This window comes from Micropterus salmoides, unplaced genomic scaffold (assembly GCF_014851395.1).
Source record: "Micropterus salmoides isolate LMB-PRFRI ecotype aquatic unplaced genomic scaffold, ASM1485139v1 Ms_hic_scaffold_22, whole genome shotgun sequence".
NCBI classification, from domain to species: domain Eukaryota; kingdom Metazoa; phylum Chordata; class Actinopteri; order Centrarchiformes; family Centrarchidae; genus Micropterus; species Micropterus salmoides.
Window position 1 is genome coordinate 9,075,904 of NW_024041373.1, and position 15,994 is coordinate 9,091,897.

The window sequence follows — 15,994 nt, forward strand, 5'->3', positions numbered from 1 at the left end:
GTCGGCTGCTCCATCCATTTTCTCTACATCAATAACAAGAACACTTCCAAGGGAGAAATAATAAACATTTGAAGCTTTCACAGTTCCAGTGAAGTACAAGTTTAACACTTCATCACTCAAGTATGAGGATTTTTAGATCAACTGAATCACCAGTGACAAAGAGAGGCTAAAAAGAATGCACCACACAAGTGTGCAAATCACCCACATGTCACTCATTTTACAGCTGCCATGTCTCGACCAAGTCTCTCTCTCAATTCCAGTGCACACTGAATAACTTGGCCCACCTGTATTGAAGCAATGCTGAAACATCAGAGGAAACCAAATCAATTGCGGGAGGTGGATTAAAGGCGGACAGCAGGGTGGAAGTCAGGGAGCAGAGCCCAGGGACACACACAACCTGCACACCCAATAATCCTTTGTTAGCCCCTTTCTGACCTCACCCTCCCCTGAGTCAGGCTGGCTTTCTTCAACACACACGGGGCCTGTCAAGTTTCTCTGGAGTCAGGTCTCAAAGAGAACATCTGGCCTGACACCAAGCTTCAGCCACTCGCTGCTTTGAGTTTGGCTCTTTGGTAAAATGACATATCTGCCTGGAGACTGCTGTTGTGACAGCAGACTTACTTTATATAACACCAACATCAAACGCTATTCAAAAATGTACCTTGAATATTAAGAATATGAGGGAATAATCATGTAAGTTTAAAGCAAGAACATTGAGACCACTGAGTTTTTTGAAGCCATGACAAAGCCAGAACAAAAAGAGGCGATTCACAAACAGATCTGTCCTCATATTTGAAAATGGAAGTCTTTAAGAGCTATAAAATATATAATGATTAATTTCTTGTGGAATAAGACAGACATAAGACAGCAGCAGCAAGGGACCTAGAACTACCGTTTTCAAAAAGTAAGACTTCCTATTAATTATTTTATTATTTTTTTTGTTAAATACTTCTGCCATTACATGGATACCACAGCATCACTGAAGAGTGGTCTTGTCTGGACCAGTGTCAACAAACAACTCAAATCCTGTCTACATTAACGTCCTTCAAAGCCATTAAACAAAGATGTGCGGGTGTTTAAGAGTGGCTACTATCACTATGCTATTTCTGGAGCACTTTAGTGAGCATCTCAGATAACTTGTGATTGAAACATCCTTAAGTTTCAGAGACTATGAGGAGACAGCAGATACATTAGTCATCCCATGCAATGGTTCCAAGAATTAAAAAACCCCAAAACATCATCATTATCATGCAAAATGTAGACATGGGTGCTCATAAACCAAAAATGAATGTGCACAGCACTAAGGGGGGGGGGGGGGGTGAATTGAACGATATGCTGCCTAAACAAAAACACACTTTTGTAATTCTTTTCCCCTGGTCAGCATTCTAGTTGATGTTTTGCCAGTTCCATGCCCTCGGATCACTGCACAGCAATAGTCAGAGGCACAAAGCAGGGGGAAGTGGAGAGTGGAGGATGAGTGATGTAACAGAGGGCTGAATGAAAAAGAGACTGTCTATGTTTGGTATGTGCTGGGGGGCTTCCAAGCTAGGAAAAAAAAAAAAAAAAAAAGACTTCAAGTCATGCTTTTAGTGCTTTCAATGTACTATTTCTTATATTCTCTGTTTGAGAGTGAATGCGGTCACATTCTTTTTATAAAGCATGCTTGAACATAATGCTTTGTATGAAACTCTTAAGGAAGCATTGTATGGTACTGGCTTGTATGTGGGAGGGCTGACGAAAAAACCCTTTCTCCCAACAGTCAAGGCTCTGGCTGAGGAAAGCCATAGCACTTTGTTCTTTCATAACACTATTATTTGTTCATGTCCAGTTGTATAATTTAGTCCACATAAAGGGTGCCTTAGTCTAAAAGCCACTTCTTCTGAATATTTTATTCTCCTACAAGAAAAACAGGGGCGAATCTATTCAAGGTGAGGGCTAGCCTATGGAACTAGCTAGATTTGCTCACGCAGCAATGCACGAAATTATGTTTTATTCAAAGCCTTCTAATCTAATCGCAAACAAAAGGAAAAGGCACAAAACAAAACCCTACATTCTCAAATCCATACCCACACCACCCACGAAAATGTTATTAAATTAATCCTTTTTCACAGTTTTTTGACAAAGACGGTAAAGCAATGGAGATTGCAAAGCACTGTGGGTAGAGACAGGAAAGAGAAGTAGTAAGGGGAATAGTGGTAGGTAATTCATTCTACATCATGAGCGATGAGGACAAATCCAAAAGACTGATTGATCGGTTTTAACAAGTTCACACAGTAGGATGTGCCATAAGAGCTTAGCTTGCACTTAGGCTTCCATGCAAAAGCTTTTTTAGACCCCAAATATCTGGTTATGTGTGCCAGATGGCCATATGCTGGTTGGGCTTTAATTCCCTGAATGAAATCTTCTCAAGGCCACAGTGAAAGAGAAGGTAGAGGCTGTGACCTGGGTACACAAAGAAAGCAAGAGGAAGTTATTAATTTGGCAAAGCCTTATTCCTGTGACTGGCTTATGTGTGAGACACAACCTAATGGTCAGCTACAGCAACAGAACTCCAAGGTTAAAAGCAGCAAAATAAGAGTGAAATTAAACAGACCTTTGGATTAGAAAGAAAGTAACCTTTATGGGACAACTTATGGTGTACCAAAAACGTTGTACAACCACTCATGGGATCGAGTGGGGCTGAGTTGAGCGTGAGTCTATTTTGACTTTTTGATGTCAACACTTTGCTGAATGTCAGCATTGAGACAAATATATCAGTTAACCCTAACCCTTCCATTGTTGCATTGATTCTCATTGCAAAACAACAGATGGTGTGCACATTTTCTAATGAGATGGCAGATGAAGCCTGGGCAGAAGTCATATGATTAAGCTAAATAGAGCCCGTACAATGTTATGTAGACATAGGCTTAAATCTTCTGAGCACACACCAAACCCCTGCAGGCTTGATAGGTAGCTGTGAAAAGCTTCGTCCTGCATGCAGCGTACAACCGTACTCATCCTGAATTAATGTTAGTTACTTTTGGAAAAAAAAACATCTAATAAAACATCTCAAACCCGTAGCATAATCAAGATGGTGGGAAGTATTTATCGGAAGTACTTATATGCATTAAAAAATCCTCTGCTCTCCATCTGCATGCTCACTCTGTTTTAGCCAAGCCATGGCTTCCTAGTCAGACCTCACGCACTAATCCTGCACCCCGAGGAGAGAACACACAAACACGGGACCCAAAGTCAACACACAGATTCAAAACCATGATGGTCATGTATTTTTCCAGTACTTTTTACAATTTAATCATTATAAAGATCAATTGTCTAAGTGAAAAAAGTAATCAAAAATAATTGTTACGAACCCAAAGGCACAATGTACAAAAGCTTATAATTATTAAGAAATTGTGACTTTTATTTAATATAGGACAATATTAAAAATCCCTCATTTGACACCACAGTCATTGTTAGGACAGATTTTAGCTTTGGTAGGCTAGCGGTGCAGAGAGACATGAGCTGCAATGGAGCGATATGATGCAATGGGAAGGCAGGAGAGGTGTCATCACTCAGGTTTGAAGTCACCCTGAGGCACATGTTATGAAAAGAAAAATACTGTAGATTGGCATGCAGATAAACCAGTTATTTCCGGGAATGTCAGAAGAGGATGTAATAGCTACACTCATATCTGTCATAATACTCTAATATGGCCACACTAATATGGTCTTTGTGAACTCTGTGGTAGAATCGGACTGTTGTCGGGATTATCAAGACTTTTTATGTAATACTACACAGGGCTGGTGCATTAGGAGCTCAGTGCCAGATTTTATTTCCGTTTGGTGATTTAAGCTAGTGCTTTCTCTCAAACACCCATTTGAATTGAATGAAGTGTGAATCAGATGTTTTACCAGTGGGCTCTTGTTGTGTGGGTGGTTTGGTAGTGTGTGCTAGTAAGTTGTGTATGTTTCCTATTGAGAAATATGGGGCAAAAGAAAAATCCTTGTTTCAGGGCAAGCCAAAAAAACGACGCTTGCTGTTCAATGACACCACAAAATGGAAGAATGGGGTGAACCTGTCCTCATATTTAATCATCAAGTCAAGCACATGCTATGAAAAAGAGCTTCTCACAGTTCTACTGGCACAAAGCCTGATTAACAGACACAGTAGTCATAAACGTAAGGCACGCATGAGAACACAACCCGGTGACAACATTTGTGAGTCAGCGATCACAGAGCACTCATGGCTCCACATGGTCTCCTTCAAAGAAAGCTCCCGCTGAGCTTCATCTGACGACTTTTAGGTTCTTTCTCAAGTCTTCAGCCTCTTTGATACCAATTATATATACACACACAACCCCATGCTGCACTCATACCTCAGTAACCTAACAATCATTTTCAGGAACTCCGTACATGGCCATCATCCTTTGTTGCCGTTTTTGCAGTGCTGTACAGCTCTTTTGTTCAGCCCTGAACACAAACTGGTGAGGTCAGCAGCCCCACGTTTGTAGAGGTCATGCAAGACAAGATCATGTATGACATGTTTACAAGCAAAATCAGAGCCAAACCAACCCACCTTTTACAGATCGGCTCCAGTACATCTTAACAGAGGTCAGACGATGTCTCATTAGCATGCATATTGATGAGATTATCTGTTATCTACTGTAACCTGCAGTATATCCTCTTAATAAGGGTAGGTCCTCGAGTTCATACCTGCTGCATCCAGTGAGTTCATAATGATGCTACAATAACTATCCAAACAGATACAGGTGAATCCTGTTAGGGCCACAGGCCCTGACGAGGTTATGATTGAGCTTTAAAATCCTGTTAAGGTGGATGGTCTGACAGGCAGGAAAGTTCCTTTGCCCGGAGTCCACTGGTAGGATCAAAGGCTCAAGAGCAAAGCCTTGTTTAAAACAATCTCTCTGTCTAGCCTGCTGACCTGGAAAATTCAAATACCTGGAAAGAAGAAAGCAATTGTAGAAAGAAAGTTCTGTCAAGTAAAAATGACACGACACGCTGTTAATGTGACGGCAGTTTCATGTCAATTATAAAATTGCACAACAGTTATTTTTGTTGCCAGAGATGGGTGAATAACAATGACACATAATGATCATTTTGCTCACTACTGAGCAGAATAACTGTGATTATCATTTTAGCCATTACTATGCAGACCTACTTGCGAGGAAATATTTGGAATTACGAAACAGCATGAATAAATTAAAATGTGTAGAGTATGTCAAAGCCCAATATTTATAGCTCGCTGAGCTTATGTAAGCCTTTTCAAAAATCACTTAAGATGTTTCATCTTAGGCCTGATGAATGTGCTGGATTGTGAGGGGATGAAAATGCATGACGCCTGGGGGTTTTTTACACATCAGAATCACGTCTTGGCTAATATCTAGTTGAAAAGATTAGAACATAGGCTTACTGTTAGAAATCTAAGAGCAGCAAAGACTACACCTAATCCCATTCACCTTTTAAGAAGGTGTGAAACTGAGCCCAACTAGGTGTTGCCTTTGAATTACACACTGCTGACATTTTGGCCAAAAGAACTCTTCTGTTTTGCCATACATTTTTCATGCTGCCATATGGTGCCTCCGATTAGCATCAGACGGGATTAAGTCTGCCCTTTAACACTTGCAGCCACCATGATCATATCTGTTTTTCTGCTCTCATTGAGCAGATATTTTACAAAAACAACAACATATATCTATATCTATGTATATATAGACCCAACATCATCATCTGCCTGTAAACAAAGACAAAGAATGGTCATGGTTCTACTGTACTGCGTATGAGAAATTGAGATTAGAAAAGATTGCTTTAGGAAGCAATGTTGTGTTGTCAGTGCTAATGATTCTAACTGCACTGCAGCTGACAAACGGGCCCTCCACAGCTGTACTCTGACTCAAAACTATTTTTTGCAATGTAGTTTTTTCAAGCAAACAACACTTCCAGAAAGAAAAATGAAGGGCCTCTATGGGAATTGTGCAATCAATAAATGTAAAATTCTCAACATCAGCAAATATGATTCTGCTTTATTTCTCAAAGTGATAAAGGATCACACTTCCACCGAAGGAGAGATTTTTAATAAAACAGGTGATGCATTTCCATGTGCGTCTATTGCTGTAATACTCACCAATGCTGCTGATGAAACAACTGGTGCGTGTAACCATACTGTTTTGGCACTATTACTTGAAGTGAACAATAGCAGCCCAAACGTGCTTTCTGACTACTACTCCCAGTCCATTCCCCTGGCTTAATATGTCCAAATGACTTATGGGCTGGAAGCGTCCAGGATCCAGTTTCTCCAGAGTTTCTACTGACAGTGCTTTTCTCTGTATCCATGCAGTAGCTATTCTAACATCAGCAATGCTAAGGTGAGTGAAAATGGAAAGGTGAGGCTCATTAAGCCAGAGGAATGACTAGCCAACAGTACGCTGCCAACACACAATATAATGTTAAAAGTGCTGCTGTAGAGATGGACAGCTTTCATCTGATAAGAAACACAAATTCTGATATCAACAGAGACATGATTCCCTAATCAGCACAGAGAGAACGGTCATTTCTACTCAAGTCTCTAAGAATAACACCACGAGATGCAAAAGATGACGCTTTTTCTCTTGCTTAATTAAAAAAAAAAAAGTGTAATAAGCAAACAGCATGCCACTAAGTTTCCTACTTAGAATCCCCAAATTTCTAATTATCCAAAGTTCCCTTGTGCAACGCTTTGTAGCATGTCAGGCTGAAACACATTTAAAGCAGTAAGATGAACTCCCATCTTTCTCAAAATGTCTGGATACACATGAGTCCAGCATACTCCGTCTGGTCGAATAGCTTCAGAACCCCTCAACCCCCACTCCCACACACCTTTCGCCGTCGGGTTATGGGGGGGGGTCTGCGTCCTGCCATTTCTTTAAACTTTCCGAAATCGATGACTTGACGTTAGTTGTTAGTTGTATGGAGGTATGTGTACAACTGAGAGCAGGATGAGTTCATCTTCCAGGACGGACGGTCTAAAGTGTACCCCAGGACCTTGAACCTAGTCCAAGACCAAACATGTTTTTCCAACAGACATACCTATCATACTTCACTTTAGTCTAGAACTGGTCCTAATTTCTGTAATTCAAACACTTGGGGGTTTTTTTGCACAGAAGACAAGAAGAGTGGCACAAATGTAGCGTGGGCTAATTAAGCAAATGGACGGGGACAGAAAGACAGTCCAGACTCCTTAATCTGTGATTAGACGAGGGGGTAGGGCATCCAGCTCAATGCTATGTAAGAGTCGACACTTTAGGGACCTGTTATGTCCTCAGCTAGACACCAACGGAAAACCAAAGTGTTTATTAATTTCTCTGGATATTATTCAGCCAAGGGCAACACTTCCATTGGGTTCATGAGCACAGCAATGAGATTAAACAAGTGGTCTATGAGTAGGGCTGGCAGCAATTCTGAGATTTTGTCACAAACATTTAGGATTGGGATCACTATACTATAACTTTTTTACCATTTCATTTTGAATACATTTGTAAATTTAAATTCAGATAATCCTATCACTGATAACTGCTGCGATCTTAACTTCCTCCACATCACCAGACCCTACCTGGGATTGTTTACAAGAGTAGATGTGCTAGAATGTAGCACAGGATCTCTGGCTGCTATTATGACAAAATGCTTTCAAATGGTCTGTCGCGTGCTCTCGTTCATCCACACCACAATGTTTTGAGTCTGAAATAATGGTTTCTGTGTTGCTTGCTGGCACATACAGCTCAGGAAATGCCTGAATGGGAGAGGTGGGAAATAAGTAGAGCAAGAACAAGAGAGAAATGTGAGTTCAGAGACATTGTCCCTGACGTGCTTATTATGACAGGATCCTCCCTGTGTCAGAGGACAGTTTCCTTGCCTCGCTTGTTGGATCAGGAAGTTGGAGCTCTTCACTCGCAAAGAACCCAGTATCCACCCACACAAGAATCTGGCCTTTCTCACATTCTGAGGTCCATGCAGGGGGAAACAGACCTTTCTTCTGTTTGTGACGAATTCAACATGAACATTCAGCACATTCGCTGTGAAGCTCTGGGCCGGCTCAGCAAAACTTTTCAACAGGGTGGGCAATCCGCAGCTTCAATCTTGAGAGCAGGTTGTTGGTCAACAACGGAATTCAAAAGGGGGCTGAGGGAAAAGCAAATCGGTCTGGCTTCGGCTGCACCAGCAGCTTTCTAGTTGCCAGGAATGTGAAACGCTTCCTAAGGAAATTCCTCCTCCTCCAGGAAGACAGGGAAGGAAACCAAGAAAATTTTGACACATTTCAGGCAGTGGGAGTGAGCATGAAAATGTGGGGAGTGAACGTGCTGATTGGTTAGCAAAGCGTGTGAACAGCATGGTGGAGCATGTTGCTGATTATACTCAAGAATACCACATAAGAGCACTAAAACCATGGGCCTACAAGGCCTTTTGTGCCTACAAAAATGTATAATTTGATTGCCCACAATAACATCGGCTGTAGTAATAAACACATCACCATTAAAAAGTAATTATATGAAACTCTGAATTCCACAATCAATATCATTACTTTCAACTTCCAGCTGCAGCAACCCATCAGTGAGTCTTGTTATCTCTTTAAGCGAAACTATCTACAATGGAACATTTTAGTTTATCCATGGTATAGGTATCTTCCCAAGCTCCAGTCCCTGAAATCAAACGCTTATTGTAGTGTGGCTCTAGGGCATTAATACAATGTCAATTAACTTTAGGGATAACTCTTCAGTGTAAGAGGAGTTTAGTTCATGAGCAACATTTAGAACATGCTCATTTTTCAATTAACATGTTCTAACTAAGGAACAGTAACTGGATTATTCTTCTACATATGCAATCCACTGATAAAAACTCATGTAAGACCAGAGAGGAACGGTATAACCTAGTCAAAATGCGACACAGTCCTGGAGACTGGTAGTGAAGCCGTACAAAGTCTGCAAACATGACGCAGACTGACTAGACAGAGTGCTGTCTCACAATCCTGAAGGGCACTTGAGATGGCTGATGGGCCGTGTTTATGATTGCAAAAGGAAGCAGAGGATTAAACAGACAGTGTCTATGTGCTGCACCAGATTACTAGCTCTTCTTTTCCTGTTATAAAATCAGATTACTGCAGCTCCCCTGCTAGGAGAAACAATATCCAAGTCGTGAGATATAGGGGTATTGAGGAGGTGAAAGTCGAAGTTAGCTCATATTACAGGCCTCCTATATGTGTATCCTGGTTTTATCTTAGGTTTAAAATGAGCATACATAGAATTACGTCGTGAATGCATGCTGACGATTCAAACTTGCGTGCATCACAGCATAAAGCCTCGATTATACTCAGGAGCGGACGCGGACACATACAGATGCAGAACCCGCGGACTACTTCTGTTTATACTACCTTCAGCAGTCAGCTTAGCGGACATGTTCCACGCATGTGCAGTAGATCGGGTGTTGCCCTCGTAGCGCTTGTCGCCGCGCGGTCACAAAAAATGGGAGGCGCGCAGACCCTACACATACCCCCTCTGATGATGATTTTTTCGTTTCCCGGACCCTAGTGTACTTGCAGAAGCGGAAAGTATAATCCTTGCCTAAGGGATACGTAGAGACTGCTGATGGCTTCATCTACACGGACATAGAAGAAAGAAGACACAATAATGTGGCTCCTGTTCAGGCTTGAGTTTTTTTGTGTTTATTTGCAAACATACACAGCAAACATCAATTTCATCCACTACACACAATCTGGGAAGAAGAAACAAACATCTGACCAGCATAGCCTGCAAAGCACACTCAATTACTATCAAGATAAGGCTCTGCCACTCACGAGAGAATAAGGTCATCTTGGGACTCACATGAATCAAGAAAGAAGGATGCTCTGCTGACCCGAGATAAACGTCAGAGGAAAGATGTTGTCTTGCAGCTTGTGGGGGAAAAAAAACCTTTAAGATAGATTCACTTCTCTGAACTCAGATAGTGAAACTTAAAAGAAGAATATATATTTGGAGCAAAACAATCCAAGACTGAAAATGTCATGCAAAACTATTCCCAGATCTTGAAAACATTTTCCCTTCAGTGGCCCAAATAAGACGAGATTTATTCTGAAAGCTTATAAATTGGTAACTGCCCAGCCAGTTTGGAAACAGTGAAGTCTGGCAAGCTTGTATGGCAAACATGAACAAAACTGCTTGCTCCCATCATGTCAGGGATGAGGGTAAAGGTCACATGTTCTGACCCCAAAGTTGTAAAAGATATATGATGTTGGTAAGAAGCCTTCCCTCTCTTGCTGCTACACATTCTTTATCTTTAGTAGATAAACATAGCACCTTCTTGACCTCTGCATTAGTGTCATTCCTGCAAATACCACATCATTCCCTCAACAAATGCCTGCCTTGCCATAGATATAGGTTAGGCCATTTGGATTCCTGAGCAGGCCGTTAAACTCTATACTGCAAAGTAATTAACTTTCAAATGTTTTGGTCTTCTGACAAACGAGACCGTTTTACTTACTTTCTTTTGCTATGTTACCATGTGTTTAAGCGTTTTACCTTCTATGAGAAGGAATGAATAAATGAAAATAAAGCCACTCTCCTGAAACGCATCTGAACTGAAGCTAAGAGGTTTCAGAAATCAAGCTACCTTTGTATTGTGTTTCAAAGTCAAAGCAAGTCTACAGCAGTTACAATAGCCACCAAAGCATCGAAACTATCTTGCTCATCAACATGGCATTAAGCATGGACAAAACTAACTTCTTTTCAACTACATTTAATACATGAGTGCCTCGGTTTCTGGAAGCTCAGACACAGATACAGCGGCTTCCTCTTCAGCTTTTCTTCTCCACATTTAAAGTAACCCCATCAATGAGTACCCTGATTGGCGACTGCTTTACATGCATATATGTGTCTTATCTTTCAAAAGAAACCCTTGAATTTATGCTAGAATAGCATTTCAGAGTCCCTTTATGCCTTTTATTCTGTTACTCAACATTACCAAAGCATTGGTCAGCTATTTGTTGAGGGTAAAATAGGGAAAAGGCGAGTGAACCCTCTCCTAACCCAGCAAACCCTTCAGACGTTTTGTGTTACTTTAGAAGACGGTTTACACTCGCAAAAAAAGCCCCGGCTTATAAGAAATAAGCTGCAAAACCAATACCAGAAGGTATTAGAAACACTGAAGGGTGGCCGACTGGCAGTGGTGAAATAAAAACAATGCTTGACCAACTGTTCCAACAGGCCTGGAGCTGCCACAACAATCATGTCAAGTAAAAACCAGTGAAACACTTTTCCACGCACAGTAATAAAATAGCACATACCACCTTATGGTGGCATTATGATGTAACAAGCAATCAATAATAAAAAGTGCAAGTATCCAAATAATAGATTTAACAAATAGTTATATTAATGATTGAGGTTTATCCTGTGTAATAGTCAAGATGTACAAAAAAAGGTTTTTGAGGTTTTCCTTTAGTGGCCCAGTGCCATAGGTGCATCAACAACAAAACTCCAACTCCATGCTGTGAAAGCTGACAACATATCTTCCACTGTGAATACAATATTTCCCCCTAAGCACAGCTTTCGGTAGGGCGGTGATCAATTTTTAAACTACAGCGTCTTATTAACCAACAACAGATGTGTGCTATGTTTTAGAGGACCACAATAAAAAAAAAAACAGTAAATTGCTAACAGGCCTGTGCCCTAATGTGAGACCGTGCCACTTAGCTGGACACCCACAATTGCTAGAGGCTAGTGGAGGAGCAAACAGCTGCACACAAAATGGCCCAGCCCCTGAAAGAATGCCAAGGCAGAATCCCCAAAACAGGCCATGGGTTGGGCTCCATGCAAGGCCTTTCACACCAGTATAGGATAAGTGGTCTAAAAACACATAAGGCAGAAATAGGCATGGCAAATTGCTTTGGAAAATGCCTTTAGCACTGTAAATCCAAACCACCACGTCAAACAAAAATGGCAACAAGACTTTTAGTCTAAATAAACAATTGTGCCATACATCATTATCTACAACAACTCAACCATGCCATTACATATCAGATCTAACAAATGAACCCAGACCATCAACAAAGTCTTGTATCAGGCAACTACTGCATTCTCATGCTGAACAATGACTGGTAAACCTTTTACTCTATGCATCATTAATAATCCATTATCAGCCTCATCCTTATCCATCTTTAATACAGCACCACTCATCCACTACAGAGAGGAAGCACATAGTGTAGAGGAAGAGCCGTGGGAAATCATTGCACTATGTATGGCGCACACCATAAATGCACTGACATGTCTCCTGCCTTTTCTACACCCAGTAGTCTTAAAGCTTAATGGATACAGTTATCAGAAGCATGTTCACTCACGTCTTCAACCAAATAATGACACTTGTAGTTGCTTGTACAGTATGTTTTATCAATTTGTGTCAAAGAAAAGAGCACTAAAACCATGGGTATTTCATCACAGACAAACATCAATGATCTTATAGTTTATGTCGTGGAAGCTGTGAGATTAAGGTCATGAAATCTAATAGTCCTTTCAGGAGCTTCACTAAAAATAATAAAATGCTATTTTCAGAAATAGGACAACAATATAAAAAAAAATGTAGCGAGCTGTCGAATTAGAGAGCAATTCTGTCTCCTTAAACACTCACTGTCATTCTAGTTGACTTCAAATTGGCTGAGTTGCCGCAGACAACACAGAATAAGATTCAAACAGAGATCTGAACGATCACCATCACTGTAAATTATCCATTTGTTCCACATGCTATGATTCCACTGACACTTGCATACTCATGCAGGCACCAAAGAGACAGCAGGCACGCACACGCGCGCGCACACACACACGGAAACATCGACTGTGGAGGAAACCCCCTCCCCTTGCAAGCTCACTTCACTCCCAATGAGTGGAGCAGATCTAGGTCAAAGCTGATTAATGTGTCCACAGCTCCCGATGGGTTTCTGTTCAGGTGGCAGAAATGCCTGCTCACTGAGGATGCAGTGCAGTGTATTACTGAATATTGCTGCAATACTGGAAATTATATAGTGTCATCAGAATAGCATCAAGACAGGGTGGATGACTGCGAGTGAATTTGCATACGCAGAAGTGACAATCAAAACAGTTTACTCTCTCCTCGAGCCAAGTGCTGTGTAAACACCGTGAGTGGTTGTGTTTGTGTTGGGCTTACGGCTGTGTGTGACCAGTTAGCCACCGCTGAGCTACACAACGGTATCTAAACATCAGCATAAAAAACAGCCTACATGAACGCGAAAATTATGTGGATTTCAAATGGCCAGCCAGCTGCTGAGCTGCCCATTTGCTCAGCCAGCTCACGACACACAGCGCTGCTACAGGATGAAAAAGGACGTCTGCTTCTTCTTATGAGCCGAACGGCACCCATGTCACTGTATTTATAGATAGTTATGTCGCTATTAGGTGGCATGCATTCCGTAAATCAGTTCAAGCACAGGCCTAACGTTACGTGGACAAAGGGAAACGTAATATCTCCAAAGGTTTAACATCGCGGGGGATAAGCAGCAGCAACCCATCTGATCGATGAACTAGTTAGCTGAACTTTTGTTAACGCTAGCTGGTTATCATAACGGTCGGAATAACGTTACACCAACTGTTAACAAAACATTTACACACTTGGAGACCACGTCTAAGATATTTATGTAAAGTAGGGGATTTAGCATTGGCCATTTTAGGAGACTGCATCTTTTCTCCGAAAAACAGCATTTTGATTAAATTCTTTTAGCTCGAAACATGAGAGGAACTCAAAACACAAGTGCTATTAGCTAGGTAGCCTTAGCATTAGCTTGCTAGTTAGCTTGCTGGTAAGCGACCCAACACTGTTTTGGAAACGTGTGGCAGCTCGCATCTCTTACATTAACGTTACACAGTCAACGAGGGCGTTGTTTGTCCGACGATAGCCTAATATTTATCAAACGACGTGGTGTAAACATTGTGGGCTGTGGCATTTTACGCTAACACAACTAGTATTAACGTTACCTCGGAACGCAGCTTGGGGATGATCGGTCTATCTCCCAGGTCGCAAAGAGGTTCATGGGTACAGGCATGCTGCCGGAGCCCAGGACCACAGCCCCGGCTAAGGCTCCGGTCGGGAGTATTGTTGGTGCTGCTCCGCCACCGCCACCGCTGCTCGGGTTCAGGAAAGCGGCCCGGACGCCTCCTCTCTCAACAGCCGCCGCCATCATCACCTCCACTGCCTGGGGAGCAGCTCTTGCAAAGTGTCGGACGAAAGCGGGAGCCGCTGAACTCTGTGCTGCCTGCCGCTTCTCCTCCAGACTCCCAGCGCCTCTACACTGACTGGAGATGCTGATAGGCGGGGCGGGGCATGTCACTACTGATAGGGGGCAGCACGTCCCTGTTTCTAGGGTGGGACATCTTTACTATTAAGCGGGCCTGTAAACACACTGCTCCGATCATCTAACATGTTTAACCTGGATGCATATATGGCAGGAAAACAACTAATTTTCAGGAAATAACTAGCTAGCATTTACAGCCTTGTTCATCTCCACTCTTCCATCATTTCCTTTTGTTGGTTCTGTGAGTTGTTTAAAAACAAGTAGAATGGAAATGAAAATCATCAGACCAGATTTGCTTGCACAGAAATACTAAGGGTCTGTGCTCTCTAGACCTGTAAGTACATCTGGTGGTGAATACATACTTGTCTTCTAGTGAGAATCATTTTCTATAGGCTACAACAGTAAATTAACTCAAACATCAGACAAACACTTCTCACACAAATAAAGGTGTATCTATTAAAAATGTAAAAGATTTCAAATTGTGGCAACTATAGCCATTGTTATTGCTGATACAGTTGCATTTCTTTTTAAATGAATGTGGCTGTAAATGTTCACTGCTGGCCAGCAGTTATAGAGACGTAAGCCTGTAGTGAAAATATACTGCAAATGCTCTTCAAACTGGTGATTGTGAGTTCAGGTTGGATCCCAAACAACTGTATTCCTGAGATTTTTGTTATAAAATATAGAGGTTGTTACAATATCTATACACAAGAACCAACTGGATATTTGTGTGTGTGTGTGTGTGTGTGTGTGTGTGTGTGGTTGTGTTACTAATTACCATTAAAGTGCAATTATTAAAAACAACTTGAAAAACTGGTTCACAATAAACTGGGCAGCACCTGCTTTGATAATGACTCCACATTATTCAGAATTTGTCACCAGTCTCTGATCATATAACAACACCTGGTACTCGATACTTGATTCCGTAATTTTTCTCATGATGCAGGTGTTGGGAAACTCATTGACTGTAACTGTGACTAAGGATTCAAATAAAGTTGACTTGACTTGACATGCTCAGGAGGGTTGGGTAACTGTGTGACAGCCAGTTTAAACTCACTGGGGGAAGAAAAAAAAACACTTCCTGATTTTGCACAATCAAAAAAAAAACATTCTCTTTGTTGGCAGGTTTCCTTCGCTTCATAGACTTTTTCAGCTGTTTGTTCAGACTTATAATAGAGCAGTAAACCAGTTGGCATGCACCACAGCTCACATAGACACACAACGATGAAATGGGCTATTTTTAAAAAAATATGCTCAGCACTCTGTCTGTCACAATTTAATGGTATACTTGGTTGCCACTGCAGATCATGCTGTGAGTGTAATAGACCTAGTCTTTAATCTTTGCAACACAGGCAATTCTGTGAACCTGAGAGCACCTAATGCCCCAGACTGTAAATGGCAACATCCTATGGGGTTGATGGCACAAGCCCATATTTTAACCTGATTAGCTTCATGTAGGATGTATCAGTGCATTTATGGCAAGTTGAGGCAAAGCACTTCATGTGTAAGACACTTTTTATATAAGCAGGAAGACTCACTGTGCTTTAACATCAAATTGAAAAAAGAGAAAGAAAGTTAGATGTCAGATCATCTGTTTAGTATGAATGAAAGCATTCTTAAAAGGGGAAATCACTGACTTGTCTTATTATACCAAAGTGCCTGGAAGTGAAGACCAGAG

The 15,994-nt window shown here is 41.4% G+C and overlaps 1 protein-coding gene across 2 annotated transcripts in view; it reads right to left on the reverse strand.

Annotated features, from left to right (window-relative positions):
- The window catches only part of zmp:0000000755 (phosphofurin acidic cluster sorting protein 2), a 47,392-nt gene extending 33,084 nt beyond the window's left edge, over nt 1-14,308 (reverse strand). For both annotated transcript variants that reach the window (XM_038737136.1, XM_038737135.1), the window contains exon 1: nt 14,000-14,308. In XM_038737136.1, coding sequence (XP_038593064.1) covers nt 14,000-14,205 — 206 coding nt within the window. In that variant the 5' untranslated portion in view covers nt 14,206-14,308. The remainder of the gene's footprint in view (nt 1-13,999) is intronic.
- Between the last annotated feature and the right edge of the window lie 1,686 nt (nt 14,309-15,994).